The 16,665-nt window shown below is 40.8% G+C and overlaps 1 protein-coding gene across 2 annotated transcripts in view; it reads left to right on the forward strand.

Annotated features, from left to right (window-relative positions):
* The window catches only part of ELMOD1 (ELMO domain containing 1), a 66,266-nt gene that overhangs the window by 37,937 nt on the left and 11,664 nt on the right, over nucleotides 1-16,665 (forward strand). For both annotated transcript variants that reach the window (XM_058686651.1, XM_058686650.1), the window contains 5 exons: nucleotides 278-306; nucleotides 1,263-1,360; nucleotides 5,154-5,283; nucleotides 11,650-11,783; nucleotides 14,460-14,528. In XM_058686651.1, coding sequence (XP_058542634.1) covers nucleotides 278-306; nucleotides 1,263-1,360; nucleotides 5,154-5,283; nucleotides 11,650-11,783; nucleotides 14,460-14,528 — 460 coding nt within the window. The remainder of the gene's footprint in view (nucleotides 1-277; nucleotides 307-1,262; nucleotides 1,361-5,153; nucleotides 5,284-11,649; nucleotides 11,784-14,459; nucleotides 14,529-16,665) is intronic.

Consider the following 16,665-nt stretch of genomic DNA (forward strand, 5'->3'; position numbering starts at 1 on the left):
TCTTCTGATAGAGAGGGAGAGAGAGAGGGAGAGCACGCACACACGCACAGGGGAGGGGCAGAGGGAGAGGGAGAGAGAGAGAATCCCAAGCAGGCTCCGTGCCCAGCACAGAGCTCGTTACGGGGCTCACTGTCGTGACCATGAGACCATGACCTGAGCCAAAATCCAGAGTTAGACACTTAAGTGACTGAGCCACCCAGGTACCCCTGTTTTTAGTAATTTTAAGCCCCTTGTAAATGGTCATTTTTTCATGGCTTTTTTATTGTCACTTCTACAGAAACATCACTGAGGGATTCAAAAAGTAAGGTAAGTGAAACCGTTTCTGTATTTTTCAACAACTTTTCACTTGGAGGCTTACCTCCATCATCAAAAAGTAAACGTTTTAACAAACAAATATATACGAATGGCAATGCAACTGAGAAAAAAGATTGGTTTGCTCATTACAAGCCATTATACTCTTGATGACACGAGAGCAGCCACTGAATGTGAATTTCTAGGCAGATTTATGACGCAGTATTACTTCATTGTTGAATTCATCCTCTTTTTTAAAAAGTTTATTTTTTGAGAGAGAGGTAGGGTGAGCGTGAGCAGGGGAGAGGCAAAGCAAGAGGGAGAGAGAGAATCCCAAGCAGGCTCCGCACCATCAGCACAGAGCCTGATGTGGGGCTTGAACTCATGAAACATGAGATCATGACTGAGCTGAAATCAAGAGTCAGAATGTTAACTGAGCAACCCAGATGCCCCAAATCACTTAATTTTATACTCAAAATTTCCCAAGAAAATCAGAGAAGCCACTATGCTAGCTATCACAGCATACAGTTAAGCATCCACATAAAAGAGAAAAATGTGGTTTTTTTTTTCAAGATTCTTGAGTATTATTATTTAATTTGATATCCTTAAGACTATGTGCTTCACTCACTCATAGGCATACTGCCCATTAACAATGGAAACCATAGACACTGGGTCAGAAAAATAAGCTATGTTTCAATATAAGGATCTTGAAAAAAAGTAAATAGGACAAAAAACTTATGTATTTCTGCTTTATGTTAATTATCTTAATCAGGAAAATTGCACTCCCCCTATTGTGAAAATGTCTAATTTTCTAGAATTCAAACACCAAATCAATTTTTGCTTTTAGCTTAGTTCTAGCTTAGTCTTATTTAGAAGTTCTAAGCAAATACTTGAAGCCCCCCATCTAAAGAGACCCCACTTAAGCCACTGATGCTCGTGACAAGGGAACTGACTGAAACGTGTTTTTCCAGCTGCTGCAGACTTCCGTGAGTGTTCACCCTGATGCTATTGAAAAAACTATAGAAGACATCATGGAACTGAAAAAAATTAACCCCGACATAAATCCACAGTAAGAATGTATTTATGATGTAAACACAGAGCGCAGGGCATGCATTTAGCTCTTCTGTAGAGCTGAGCTCGCTGGCATGCTCTCCCTCTCTGTGCCCCCACCCCCACAATCATCTGCAATGTTTCTGACTTTCAGATGAAAAATAAGGGGAAAAGGTGCCTTTTTCATATTTGTAAACAGCAGCAACTCTGTACTTTTGTCATGATTTATGCGTAGGCTTCTGAGATGCCATGAATGTGAGAAATCTGATGGATGCCCTACTATCAGAAGGTGAAATCCGGGGAGCCCATTTAGCAGCAGTCGCTCAGGCGATGCCTATTTTACATGAACAGTAAATGTTCACCTTGTAAATGTGCCTAAGTGGATCTGCTCTATCAAAAATATTCCTCCAGTTTATGACAGGCTGATAATGTTGGCGACGGGTCTTAATGCTTGTCAAGGAGACTGGCGTGTGTGGGAGGGATAGATGGTTTTTATATGAAGCCTTTAGAACTTTGTGATTCAGTCATCTTATCTTGGAAATATTAAAATGCATTTGGCATCGTACGTGATGTTTAAAATTAGCTTTATATTTTCCATCGGGTACAGGAGTTTCTCGGTGAAATTTTGGGCTAAGGATGTTGGGCAGAATGAGTTCTGGTGCAGGTATATTTAGAGACAGTTTAGGTAGGTAACAATCAACCTGTCTTTCGGATGGATAGGCGGGAACTTCGCATGTTATCGCTGAGAAAGGCTTCTAATTGCTAAAGACGGGGAGCTGTGGTTGAAGGGAATGTCAGAGTGCGCTCTGTATAGGGCTGTCTCTTGGAGGGATTCTGGGGACTAATGGGGGCTCATCACAAAATTCCATCTCCACATGGTCTCCAGAGCATCCTTCCGTAGACACTTCAGCTAATTGGGTGTCTGTTCCTTATTCAGTCATGAAGGGTGATTTAATCATACGGCAAATGTCTTTTTGAAACCTCTGACACATATTTTATTTCTTTGGGAAGGTAATAAGAAGGCAATTCATTATTAAACGAAGTTGAACCAAAAATTTAAGAGTGCGGTTGGGCATGAGGGATATGAGACTCACAATCATATTTGGAGACTGGGTTAGATTTAATAGCAGATCTTCTCTGTCTCTTCTGTGAAAGTTATGTTTCATTCAAGAAGCATTTCCTTGCACTCTATTCTTGTGATTTCCTTTTGGGGGGGGGGACCCTCATAAGCGGTAGCATGTGTTTTTACATCTCAGTGTGGGCTTCAGTGCTTTTTTTCTACACTGACATGACAAAATGTGATTTTTAGAAATTCAATTTCTGGAAAAAATCAGGAAACAGAAAAGGCTGAGGGAAATATTTTCTAATCTGTCAAGCCATTCCTTCTTTTAACCGCACTTCTTTTTTTGATTTTAATTCCAGGGTAGTTAACATACAACGTCCTATCAGCTTCGGGTGTACATTTTTTCGGTTGGTCTCATTTTTTCCCTTTGTTTGGTTTCTTAAATTCCATATATGAGTGAAACCATATGGTGTTTGTCTTTCTATGACTTTTTTAAAAGTTTGCTTGTTTATTTTGAGAGAGAGGAAGCAGGGGAGGAGCAGAGAAAGAGGGAGTCCCGAGAAGGCGCCTGACACGGGCTCAATCCCATGAACTCTGGCATCATGCCCCAAGCTGAGATCAAGAGTCAGACGCTTAACCGACTGAGCCACCCAGGCGCCCCTCTCTGACTGACTTATTTCACTTAGCATTATACTCTGTAGATGCATCCACGTTGTTGCAAATGGCAAGATCTCATCCCTTTTATGGCTGAGTAATACTCCACTGTCCGGATACCACATGTTCTTTATCCCTTCATCTACAGGTGGACCCTTGGGCTGCTTCTGTAATTTTCACCACATTTGGTTTTAATTACATTTGGTTTTCAAGTTGAAAAATGACTACAGTAAACGTGGAATCGGCTCCTCTTGCTCCATCCCGTTTTACTTCTCTCGCTTCTTCCTCCAAATTAACTCTCCTCTCAGGCCTACGCTGATTCTCAAGGTGACCAGTGCCACCGTGCCCTTTTCCTAAATTTAAATCTGATTCGGTTTTCTTGGCGCTGTGGTAACGAATAATTATAATGGCCATTTCACTGAACGGTTTTATTTAAGTTTCGCATTTGGGTTATCTGACCCTGCACTCTAAGTATGGAATAGGTATGCCATCCTAAGATGTGAAATTCTCTGTGGCTCCCAGTGTTAAGCAATCTTTGAGCCACAAAAGTGAATGACCGTAAAGAAACTTACCAGGAATGCATAAATGTGAAACCCTACCTCTAGACTTAAAAATGCCATCAAACAAGCACGGGAGAATAATTTGCACGAAAGTTGTTTATGTGAACAAGGATCTTGGTGACTATTTAGCCACCTGTTGGATAAATTTGTTCTGTGACTACTTAAGGAGACGGTGTTTCACCTGCTGTGTTGTGAGCACAGAAAGTAGCTAGTGATCCTCTGTGTATCACCCTTGCCGGACTGTTTTCTGTCTGGGTGATATGTTTTAAGGGGGCCGTTATTCAAACAGTATCCATTCAGAGAAGACTGTGCAAGATGGTAAAACATGTGAAAACCGTGTCCCATGGGAGGGAACTGAAGGAATAGGGCCCTTTTTTTAGCACTGAAGATCAGACTACAAGGGAGAATCGCTGTCTTAAACAGTCGTGGCAGGGGAGAGTTGGAAATTAATCTCCTCAGAGAACAAACTTGGAACCACCTGGTAATAAGGAAGGCACATTTTGTTTCAGAGAAAAAGGCTTCAAAGAGCGAGTCAGAATGGAGTGGGAAGTTTTGTAGTCAGCTTTTCCTCTTGGCTTTGCCTCATCTGCCAGGGATGCTCCCAAGAAGAAGCGCTTTTGTTGTTTTGTGTTGTTGTTGTGAATTTTCTTACCACTGAGGGCTGACACTCTCTCACACACATGTAAGGTGCTTCTGGTTACAGCCGCTTGGTGGGGGGCAGGGCTAATGGGTCCCTACAAACTCAGGATCACTTATATTTTCTACATCTTACTTAAATCACCTGCAAAAAGAACTCCCTTGTTTTTTAAACCATATTGTTGCAACTTGGCCAGAAGGAGACGAAACTTTTAGCCAAGTTCTTCAACTGTTTATCCATGTGGAGCTTTGGTAAGAAACTGTGCTTCTACTCAAGTAAGAAGTGGTTATGAGACCAGCACAGGAAATGTTGCATTCCTTTATTTTTCTAAATAAACTAAGTATGGCTCTATGTTGAAAGAAAAAAGAGAGAAAGAGAGAAAGAAAAGAAAGGAAAGGAAAGGAAAAGAAAAGAAAAAGGAAGGGAGGGAGGGAGGGAGGGAGGGAGGGAGGGAGGAAGGAAGGAAGGAAGGAAGGAAGGAAGGAAGGAAGGAAGGAAGGAGGGAAGGAAGGAAGGAGAGAGAGAAGAAAGAAAAACTGGGCTTCAATTAAATATATCCTGTGTGACTGAGGGTTGATGGAGGGAGGTGGGTGGGGGATGGGCTAGATGGGTGATGGGCACTGAGGAGGACACTTGTTATGATGAGCACCGGGTGTTGAATATAAGGGATGAGTCACTGGATTCTACTCCTGAAACCAATACTGCACTGTATGCTAACTAACTAAAATTTAAACAAAAATGTGAAGAAAATAACTAAATGAATAAATACACCCCATGTGAAAATTTCCTCCATTTTATATTATGAAAAGTCCTATTATGCACACAACCAGTGAACAAATGCTAAAATATCTGTTTTGTTTTTCCTCACGTGTGTTTCTTCTGTTTTTGAACACCTTAGGCTGGGAATCTCTCTTCAGGCTTGCCTCCTGCAAATTGTTGGCTACAGAAACCTTATTGCAGATGTGGAAAAACTGCGCAGAGAACCGTACGATTCTGATAACCCCCAACATGAAGAAATGCTGTTGAAGGTTAGACCTCGAACACATTTCAGTCCTTCACTTAGGTCAGCTCATGTCCACCAAGCACCTGCCAAGTGCTAGACGCTGCTCAGCCGGGGAGGGTACAAAGACGAGTGAGACGTGGGCACTGTGCCCGGTTGGTAAAGCCTACTTTTCTTGCTGGTTCAGATGTGGGAGGCAAATTCTTCCTGAGAAAACTCATGGGAGAAGTTAAATGTAAAGTCCTTTTTTTTTTTTTTGGTAATTGGAGAACATCACAGGTGATTTCTCTGAGCTCTTGTATCTGGCTCACGTTTAGGCTGTTTAGCTGTATTGAAAGCCAGGAGGAGAAACAGCACTTGTCCAAGAGTGACCTGGGATTTCCATTTATGACTTTTAATAGACATCAAAGAAGATGAAGTTGGTTTCTGCTTTGGCAATAGCCCTCCTGGGAAATTACCTAAGATCTTATTGCTGATTATTTATTCATGTAACTCGGAGAGTATTAGAAGAGGAGGTTAAGGTTTATACCTGGTTTATTAAAACTGTTAGAACAACAATATACAGTTCTGGCTGTCCAAGTAAAAACTTAAAAATCTCATATGATCTGACGGTGCGTTATGAAATACCAATAAAACTTGACCTCCACACTGAATCTGGAGCTTAAGAAATTAAGACCAACCTTCAGAACTATTCATCTAAAATATTTTCTCAATTCGCTTCTGAAAGCAGATGCTTTTTAAGATGGAGTGCTTCCTTGTCTTTGCTAGGATACAAAAAGACACTAACAAAATTGGAAGAAAACATTGGGTTAGCTGCCTTAACTTTATTGAAAAGTGTCACTAGGAGCTGTAATTTTAAGAATGTATCCTGCCGTGTTTTTGTGTATGTAAATACGTAAACAGATGACTCACTGGTCTCTGCTAATTTGTGCTGTATCTGATGTGAATCCCTAAAGCTAAAAGAAGCTTCATTCTTTGCAGTAGTTTCCTTCTTCCATTTCTGCTCTGCTTAAATTTACCTAACCTACTGGGCTAAATAAACTTCATTTCCTTTTATTGCCTTTTCCATTCTATGTTCCGATCGAAGTAGCCAAGTTCAATTAAAATGACTTCAAGGTGAGAAACAAGAGGGGAATGAAAGAGAAACAAGATGGTGGAATTAAGAGTGGCCACAAGCAGCTGAAGGTTTCCTTAGAGTGCCTTGATGCCTTCAGATTCAGACATTTGGGTGCCTGCGGTGCTCTGTGTTAGCTGACCCGTTGTATGTGTGCCTGCTGTACTGTCTTAGCTGATCCGTAGCGTGTGTGTGTGCTGGCACATAGCAGGTTTTCAACAAATACAGGTGAATGCATGAATCACTGTGGTTCACTGGATACTAAAAGTCAAGAACTTTTATGACATACCTTTCATCTCTGGTCATGATTTGATTCTGTATGTGTTATTTTTTTATTGTCACAGCTGTAAGAGGTAAGGTGATGGTTTGTAACTTTGCAGCTGAGCAGACTACAAGCATTTCAGTCCAGACTCTGATCCACACAGCCAGTAAGTTATAAAACAAGGACTGTCCGCTATTGTGCCAGGCACTTTGAGGAAAGGCATCTTTTTTACGCTTAAGTGGCTTGCAAGCGAACTTGGGACATACTATGCATCTACAAAAAATCACTAAACCCTATCCAGACAGATCCCTCAAAATATCTCTTAAATGTTTTCCATGCCCACCAGCTTATTCCAGCATCATCTCCAGCTTGGGTTGTTATAATAGCCTTTTAATTCTGCCACTAAGTGTTAGCTTCCTCCCTTCCGTCTTCTAAAATACTGCCGGAGGGATTGTCTAGTCATGTTATTCCCTAGGTTAAAAACTTAAGCTTCCCTGTGTCTGCCACAATAAAGCCCAGGCTTCTTAACGTGGCATTCTGGACCCTTTCCAGTCTATTTCTCCAAGCTGTATCTCCCGTATCCACCACACTCAGTCATTCAGCTGACCCAGAACAGGCCATGCCATCCCATACACCCAGGCATTTGCTCATGCGGTTCCCTCTATTACCTATTCTCACCACAAAAGCCAGCTCTTTTTAGAAATCCTTATCCGTTCAATTTTGAAATCTTCTCCAGTCTCCCCAGGAACACCTCGGAGTGCGATCTTTATTCTCTTCTTCGGTTTATTCACATTCCAAGTATGATAATAAAAACAGTAATCATAAAACATTCAGTGAATGTTTAGCACATGTTAACCTTTACAGTAAATGTTTTACAACATCATTTCATTTAGTGGTCACAATAACCTTGTGGTGAGATACTGCCATTATCCCCATTTTCAGATGAGGAAAATGAGGCTGGGCAGTTAAGTACTGCACAAGCTCACGTGGTAAGGAAGGGCTCCACGCTGCCTCTCAACGGAGAGCCCATGTCTTGTTCCCATTTGTATTTCCAGAGGCTGGCCCGTGGTTTGTGTTTAACTCCCTGATATTGGCGTCTTTATCTTTAAAATGGACAATAATACCCTTGTTACCTACTCCATAAAACTTTTAGGGCAAGAGTCAGCAAACTAAAGCCTGTGGGCCAAATGTGGCTGCCACCCTTCTTTGTAAATAAAGTTTTGTTGGAACATGTCCACTCATTGTCTGTAGCTGCTTCTGTACGACAATGGCAAAGTGAAGTAATTGGAGAGTGACCATATGGCCACCAAAGCCTAAAATATTTAATATCTGGCCCTTTACAGACAAAGTTTGCCAACCTCTGATTTAGAAGCTCTGGTAATATATTAGCCATATTGTTTAAGTGCTCTGACTTATAAATGTGGGAGACCATCATCAGTGCTTATACTCAGAGTCTTAAAGTATAAAAAAAATCTGGATTTTAGGATCATTTAAACATTGGCTGAGACGAAAATGAAAAACATCACCTTATGTTCACACAGCACTGTCCATATGAGCTATTCAAATGGACATTTCTATTAAACATTTGCTAAACCACATAAATAATAAAGGGAAAATTTTATGTGGATTCATGTACCTAATAGAAAAAAATATAGCCTAGAATTGAAAGATCCTCTCTTGTTGGGAAGAGATAATCCCATGGTGGCCTTGGTGAGAAGCGGCTTCTCCTCGAATGAATGGGTGGACAAACGGCCTTGTCCTTGCTCTTCTTTTTTTTAAGTGTCTAGGTATTTTGAGAGAGAGAGAGAGAGAGAGAGAGAGAGAGAGAGAATCCAAGCTGTCAGTGCAGAGCCCAATGCAGGGCTCGACCTCATGAACCGTGAGATCATGACCTGAGCTGAAATCAAGAGTTGTATGCTTAACAAACTGAGCCACAAGCACCCCTGCCTTGCTGTTCTGCAGCAGACCTAAGACAAGGAGAAAGTGCTGAAACAAGCTTGTGTCAAAGGCTCAGTGCAAAGAGAACAGAGTTAAGCAGAGCCAGGGCCGTGACAGAGGACGGTGTGACTCAGAGTGCAGCTTCCACACCCAACTTGTCATCTGGCACAGGAATCACCCTCTCTGTCTCTGGTCTCCTGCCCTGGCAAGTGGCTTTGTAGTAACTGCACTCCCAACAGCACAGTTTAGATGGCTGAGTTCCTCAGAGCACCCCTCGTCAGAGGCCCACTGCCTTCATTCGGATTTCTGGTCAGCTCCCGACATGCCAGAAATGACCTCATCCTTCAGGGCCACCCTGCCTCCTACCCTTACTTTTTCAGAGAATAGCCTATCAGAAGAGAATCCAGTAGCTCAAGTATTCTCACAGGAAATATACCCATGGTAGCACTTTATATAAGTACTTTAGCATAATCGACTTTTCATTTTCTGAGAAAGTGACCCTTATTAAAGCAGATAGGATTAAGAACATAATTAAGAACACTTTTTAGCCATTAGTCCAATCTGTCATGATACATAAAATTATTAAAGTGGAATTCCTTTTTTAAGCATTTTATTATTCAAACTTCTTACTCCCCTAAACTAAGTATTGCCCCAATGAATGAGGTTTATCACCTTCCTATAGAAATGAAATGTTTGCTTTTGCCATTTCACTCTACTCACTCAGTGAACCCAGAGATTTTTAAACTGTGTAGGGCCCTGAGATTACTTCCAATTATTAGTCAAATGAATGTGATGAGCTTTACAAACTGTTTCCCTTTGTTCTTGCTTTTTTCATTGTGATAGCACTCAAATCAGTTCCTAGAGGAAAAAGAGACCTTTTCTCTCATTTTTTAGGACTCTTGTTGAACTCAAACATTTTCTGTCTTGATGAATGCAGAGCACTGGCAAATTCTCATCTGGGTGTTATAAGACGATTTCTTATGCTCATGTTTGCTACTTTGCTTTCAAGGCTGATAGATATACTTTCTTTCCTCTGAAATTTTTCTCTCAACCTTTATTTATTTTTCATATGTTTATTTATTGGCGGGGAGGGGGGCAGAGAGTGAGGGAAAGAGAGAAAATCCCAAGCAGCCCCCAGGCTCAGCACCAAGCCCAACATGGGGCTGGATCTCACAAACCTTGAGATCATGACCTGAGCCAAAATCAAGAGTCAAGACACTTAACCCACTGAGCCGCCCAGGAGCCCCTCTCATAGTTCAGACTGCATCCATCTGTTGTGCTACTAACATAATGTATCCCTTGAATTATATCTTTTTTGGTTAGTGTTTCCTTTCATTGAATATTATGTTCTATCCTGTGTCAGATACGTGACAATTTACTATAAAGGAAGCTGCTTGTGTATTACTGTTCTCTATAGGATTTAAAATCCACGTAACAGAAAAAACTATTTCGAAGTTGAATTATGGAGCTGCCTGGGTGGCTCAGTCAGTTGAGTGTCCGACTTCAGCTCAGATCATGTCAGATGAGCTGTCAGCCTGTCAGTGCAGAGCCCAATTTGGATCCTCTGTCACCCTCTTTCCATGCCCCTCCCCTGCTCGTGCTCTCTCAAAAAATAAAAAACATTTTTAAAAAGTTATGTCTGAAATACTAATATGAAAATTTTACATTTGTATTTGTCCCTGTCATAATAAAGATAAAAATATAAAGTATTATTAATAGTCTAAAAAGTAAATTTGCTTATATGCCCATCTCTATGTATTTGAACTAATAGTGTGAGCATTATATATTTATATGGCTGTAGGTCTCTTTCTCAAGTAATAGTATGTGCTAAATCTATCTTTCTATAGAAAACCTAGACGGACGCCTGGGTGGCTCAGTCGGTTAAGCGTCCGACTTCAGCTCAGGTCACGATCTCGCGGTCCGTGAGTTCGAGCCCCGCATGGGGCTCTGGGCTGATGGCTCAGAGCCTGGAGCCTGCTTCCGATTCTGTGTCTCCCTCTCTCTCTGCCCCTCCCCCATTCATGCTCTGTCTCTGTCTCAAAAATAAATAAACATTAAAAAAAAAAAGAAAAGAAAACCTAGAAAAATAGAACCAGTTTAAGAAGAGCATAATGTTTAAAGTTTGTATTTGTCAATTAATATATAACTGGAATCAAAATTCCCCTTGGTAACTCTGAAAAATGGTCATATATTTTGAGGTTTGTTCACGAACATGAGTGATCTTCCTTGATCCAGTAGATGACACTTAGTTTACTGTCCCCTCTGTTATAGGTGAGAAATGAAACTCAAGTCAGCCCACTTTTCTTTTTGTTAATAATGCTACGAAAAATTTTGCTATAGAGTTAGATAGCAATTTTCTGATAATTTAAATAATACATGGCCTCAAATTTTTCCCTTTTTGCCCTTTACCTTCATTCTCTTAAATATTTTTGAGGACCTTTTGTGGGAGATTATATAGTTCTATTTTTTATTAGAAATTACATCAGAGGGGTGTCTGGGTCGCTCAGTCAGTTAAGTGTCTGACTTCAGCTCAGGTCATGATCTCGCAGTTCGTGAGTTTGAGCCCCGTGTCGGGCTCTGTGCGGACAGCTCGGAGCCTGGAGCCTCCTTCGGGTTCTGTGTCTCCCTCTCTCTCTGCCCCTCCCCCACTCATGCTTTCTCTGAAAAATGAATAAACTTAAAAAAAAATTAAATCAGAAAGATAGAAAACGCTAAAATATAGACGGACACATTCCATAACTACCAGGGTAATGACATCATCACATGTCATGTAGCCTCTGGAAAATTCCACTATATACTCATAAGAGAGGGAAAAGGCAAATAACCTCTTGGTTTTATTATGACATGGTCTTTACTTCCCAGACGCCTTCAGAAGGTCTTGGAGTCCCTCCCAGGGGCCTTCAGACCACTGTGAGAACTCCTGCCACAGATAACTGAAATACGGTGAAACCTTTATACCATATTTGCATACATTCAGCTTTGTAAAGTTCCTTCTTCAGATACCGAGTACAAAATCTGAGCCAATGGGAAAGAGGATGTGTGTTTGTATCAACAGGCTAATTTTCTGTCTTGTCTTCCAGTTATGGAAATTCTTGAAGCCTAATACTCCGCTGGAATCTCGGATTTCTAAGCAATGGTGTGAAATTGGCTTCCAAGGTGATGATCCTAAAACAGATTTTCGAGGAATGGGACTTCTGGGCCTATACAATTTGCAGTAAGTAAATGGAGAAGGGTCAAGTATTAAAAAGTGATGTTGGGGCACCTGGGTGGTTCAGTCGGTTGAGCGTCCGACTTCGGCTCAGGTCATGATCTCGCAGTCCGTGAGTTCGAGCCCCACGTCGGGCTCTATGCTGACAGCTCAGAGCCTGGAGCCTGTTTCAGATTCTGTGTCTCCCTCTCACTCTCTGCCCCTCCCCCACTCATGCCCTGTCTCTCTCTCTCTCTCTCTCTCTCTCTCTGTGTCAAAAATAAACAAACATTAAAAAAAAATTTTTAAAGTGATGTTGTGGTCACATGCAAATGATAAAGTTATTAGTTCCAAAAGCCACCACACAGAAAACTCCAAGAAAACACTGACGTCCTCAGACAACTCAGGTTCCTAAACGTCGAAGAGATGCTTCCCTCTTCCTTTTCTTTGGCAGACTTTATTGTGTTTTATAAGTGGATCTCAAATGTTTTTATTTTTAATTTTATTTTACGAAAAGTTGAAGTATGTACAAAACCACACGGAAGACTCAAGAACCCCTTACACTGCCCACGTGCAGTAATTATCAGGGTCTGAAATACCCACAACGCTCATTCTTTTGGCAGAAGCAGATTAATGAAAATCCTGTACCGTCTGTCACTTCACCCTCATATTTCAATATGCAGCTCTAAAAAAACCCGTATTAACCTTATATTAACAAGGACTCCTTGGTGTCATCTGTACCCAGTCCGTATTTCCCAGCTCTCTCAAAAAAGCCAAAAATGTCTTTTTATGGCTGTTTTCTCCTAATCTGGTTCCATACGAGATCCATACACATCGCACTTAGTTATTATGTGTCTCCCCATGTGCCTTTTCCTTTTGCCCCTCCCCAGGGTCACTGACTTGTGCAAGATTCCAGGTCAGCTATCCTCTAAAATGTCCCATGGTCTGGATTTTCTGTTTGCACCGGTACCCGTGGCCTGTATTTCCTGAAAACTGGAGGTATCTGGAAAGGCCTGTGCTGAGTTGGATCAGAGGAATCACAGCCTGATGTCTCCATTGTAAAGTCCCCCCCATCAGCCCTTTATCTGAGCATCTCATCTTTCACTGAGAGTCACTGGACCAGTTAATTAACTGTGTAAAAAGTGCTTTTCCAATCCTGTGATTCTTCCCACAGTTGTTGGCTGGAATTCTGTAAAGACTCAGTTTCCTTCATCAACTATAGTTATTTAGTTTCTCTAAAAGAGAGGCAAGACAGATGCTCAATTTTTCTATTTAATTGACAATGTTCAGAGTGAGGAAGGAGTTGGTGCCCTAATTCCCTTGTTAGTGTTCAAAAAAAATTTTTTTTTGCTTTGGTTTTTAAGTATCATTTTTAATTCCTGGTTCTTATATGTTTATTATAATTCAAATAATAGTGCTCATCATTTTTTCATATTTAAATTAAGTCATATGTAGTCATTATTTTTCAAGCCAAAGGGAGTCCTTTTGGCTCTTTGTCCTTTGCTACCATCCTATTAGTGAGGATAGTAATGTATTTTTTAAAAGAAACTAAGCCCGAGGTGCCTGGGTGGCTCAGCTGGTTAAGTGTCTGACTCCAGCTCAGGTCATGGTCTCATGGTTCATAAGTTCGAGCCCCGCGTCAGGCTCTGTGCGGACAGCTCAGAGCCTGGAGCCTGCTTCGGATTCTGTGTCTCCCTCGCTCTCTGCCCCTCCCCTACTCACACTCTGTCTCTCAAAAATAAATAACCATTAAACATTTTTTAAATAAATAAATAAAATTAAACACCTCTGTATGATAAGCCACCATAAGCAAAGTGAAAAGACGAGCCAAGGCCGACACTCACATAAGTGACAGAGGATCCCGATCTGTACAGTTACTTAGTTGTTTGAAGACATCTTTAGATATGCTGGACCAAAAAACAGGAAACGTAGATGGCCAACAAAAGTATGAAAAAACGCTCAATTTCATTAATAATGAAACTATGTATCAAAACTGCTGACTGTGGTTTGAACTTTTCTGAGAGAAAATTCAAGAGCTTGTTTCAGGCTTCCGATTTATGTGGGAAATACGTACACATGAAATTAAACAACATACGCTAGCATTTTATTTTGTTACTGCCATTGTTAAGTACTTTCTGTGATGCGTTTTAGAAGGTATGTCACTTTGTGTATTTTTAGGAAATTTCATTGCCCTTTGCCCCCAGGGCAGAATTTTGCTTTTAGCACCATGAGATATTGTCCATCCATCCAGAATTCAAATACCCCGTGACTATCCTCCAAGAAGAATGCACTTGAAACACATGGTCTCTCACCTCCTCTATTCTCTTCCTCTCTCAGCCCCTTGGCTGTTGCAGGCCCTCCGCGTGTCCCTTCCTTCAGGCCACTTCTGCCTTCCGAGGAGCTTCACTCCGCCCCCCTTGTCCATAACCCTTCTTACTACAAATATCCTTTGCTCCCTGGGGAAAGGCAATGAGCGTAACTCAAATTTTAAACCTACCAGATACATTTCTAAATCTAAGTGGGTTTTACAACTACCCTACTCTACTGTCATTATATTTGGGAAATTCTGTTATGAAAAGCTGTCTCTCCTCTGGAAGAGCTGAAGCAAGTGGTAAACTGGGAGTGCAGAACGTCCCAACGCTGGATGAAAATGAGTGCATCAGGCAGGAACAGAGCTGTGGTTTTCTTTCCCTCCAACTGCAGGTATTTTGCGGAAAGGGACGCCGCGGCAGCCCAGCAGGTCCTCTCGGACTCTCTTCATCCAAAATGCAGGTAATTGCTGAAAATCAAAGCTGGACGAGGCTTACGGATTAGGCAGAAGGAACTTCTCCTTCACGGATAGGTCGGTGAGATTCTCAGGAGCGTCACCCCACCGGAAGTGAGGCTTCAAGCTCTTTCAAATGAGCCCTCTGGACAAATACTGAATAGGAGGGTTAAACCTGCAGGTACTCAATCCCTCCTGGGATTCAGGAGGGAAAGTGGCACCGTGCGAGTGAGATAAGTATTTAAAGGACTGATAACAGTGCTGGTGCCCAGAGGATTAAAGAGGCGGGTGTGGAAGAAGGAGAGAGAGGAGTCTGGAAGCAGTATTTCAGAGACCAGGGAGCCTGATGGGGGAACAGAGGGGAGAGTGGGAGTCATGAAGTCAGGGGCCCAGTGAGAAAGTCTAGAAGGCTGAGGCTTTTTTAGTTTTCTTGGTAAAAATCTAGAGTCTAAATATTTTACATTTTCATTTACCTTCCTAAACTTTTTTTCTTTAACTGATTACATGAAGGGATATCACTAAAGAGGAAACAAGGTATTTTTTGTTTGCTTTTGTGTTTTGTTGCTTTTATTTCATTTTAGAATAAGTATTAGTAAGAATTTTAAAAGCAGTACAAATTCATGAAAAATTTTTCAAAAAAAAAAAACATTTCCCAACTTTTTATCTAATATACTTCATTATATGTGGGTTGAAGGAAAACCACGGTAGACAAACCCAACAGAAAATTTCAAACAGCCCTCTATAGCCATGGCTCTATCTGGTTGGAGAAGCATGTCAAACACTCTGCCTCAGGGCTGAACACATCTCCACACGTGCTCCGACCTCATATCCTCCCCAGAGAGGGACATTTTACTTGGGAGTTTTGTTGCATAGAGCAATTCTGCTCTTCTAGTAATCTCTTTCTAATTTTGTTATTAAATATTTAAGTATTATGAATAGTAGTTATTATATACACTTACTGTGTGTAAGCAGTTCTGAAATTTTACAGCCATGTGTTTGTATCACTTCTTTCTCCTCAGCATGCCAAGTTGCTTGTTGGTGTCCATATTTAATAAATAAATGCAAAATTTTATCAGACCATTCTCAAAAATTCAAAAACAGGTTGACTTTGCCCCCACCACCTTACTATTATACTTATTCTAGCTTCATTTGCCTCAGGTTCATTAAATAAACTATACTTTCTGATTTATATTTACAATCTTTTTATAAATTACATTTTCATTTTTTTTACCTTTTACTTACTTTGAGAAAAACAGTAAAATCACTTAGCTCTTTCCTGATACATCACAGGGTTAAAATCAAGCTATTTTAATTTTTTAACTATATTTTCTGAATTGCATATTTCTGTAATGTATAGACCCTGAACTCCATCTAATTAAAATTGTCTGGGGAGTCTGCATATAGACTCAGGTATTCCCTAAAGACCATCAGCAAAAAACACATGAATCCTCCATGGTCTTTGGGAAGTGACAAGAAGCTTAAAATATTTTTGGATGAATCATTAAAAGGTGATGAATTTTATCTGTGAGACATTCTCAAAGAAAGACTGTATATAGTTTTATCTCTCGTGTCAGCCAGCAGAGAGGATGTATTTGAGAGTTTGTGTGAATACTCTTAAGAAGGGACGGGTGTGTGTGTGTGTGTGTGTGTATACATGTACATAAAGCTACTGTGCTTTTGTCCCTTAAGCTATCATAAAATTGAGGAGATGATGTTCAAATATTAATCACTTCAAATTGGTGGTAAATGTCAGTAAACACAAAACAGAATGTTTGGGAAATGCTACCATCCTTCATCAGTGTCAAAAATAGGTATATAATGACGACTTGTGATAGCAATGTAGGTTGTGTGAGGCCCTGAATATATTAGGCATTCAGCAGCAATATCTATTAAAGAAAGCTCTCTCCCGTCTATCCTTCAGCAAGCATTACACATCATCATCATTGCCCTTGTAAACCTCCATCTATTGAGTCCCACAGTAGCTTGAGGGATATAAGTAGATTCAAGTTTACAAGGAGAATTCTGACTGTTTGATTATTTGTTGTTGTGTGTTTCTTGAAGAAAGGGATTCATTCCGTTTGGGCCAGGGTATCCTCAGTAAACACATAAGTGGAGGGCATTTGGCCTTTCTTGTATTTCCAATGC

This window comes from Neofelis nebulosa, chromosome 10 (assembly GCF_028018385.1).
Source record: "Neofelis nebulosa isolate mNeoNeb1 chromosome 10, mNeoNeb1.pri, whole genome shotgun sequence".
Taxonomy (NCBI): Eukaryota; Metazoa; Chordata; class Mammalia; order Carnivora; family Felidae; genus Neofelis; species Neofelis nebulosa.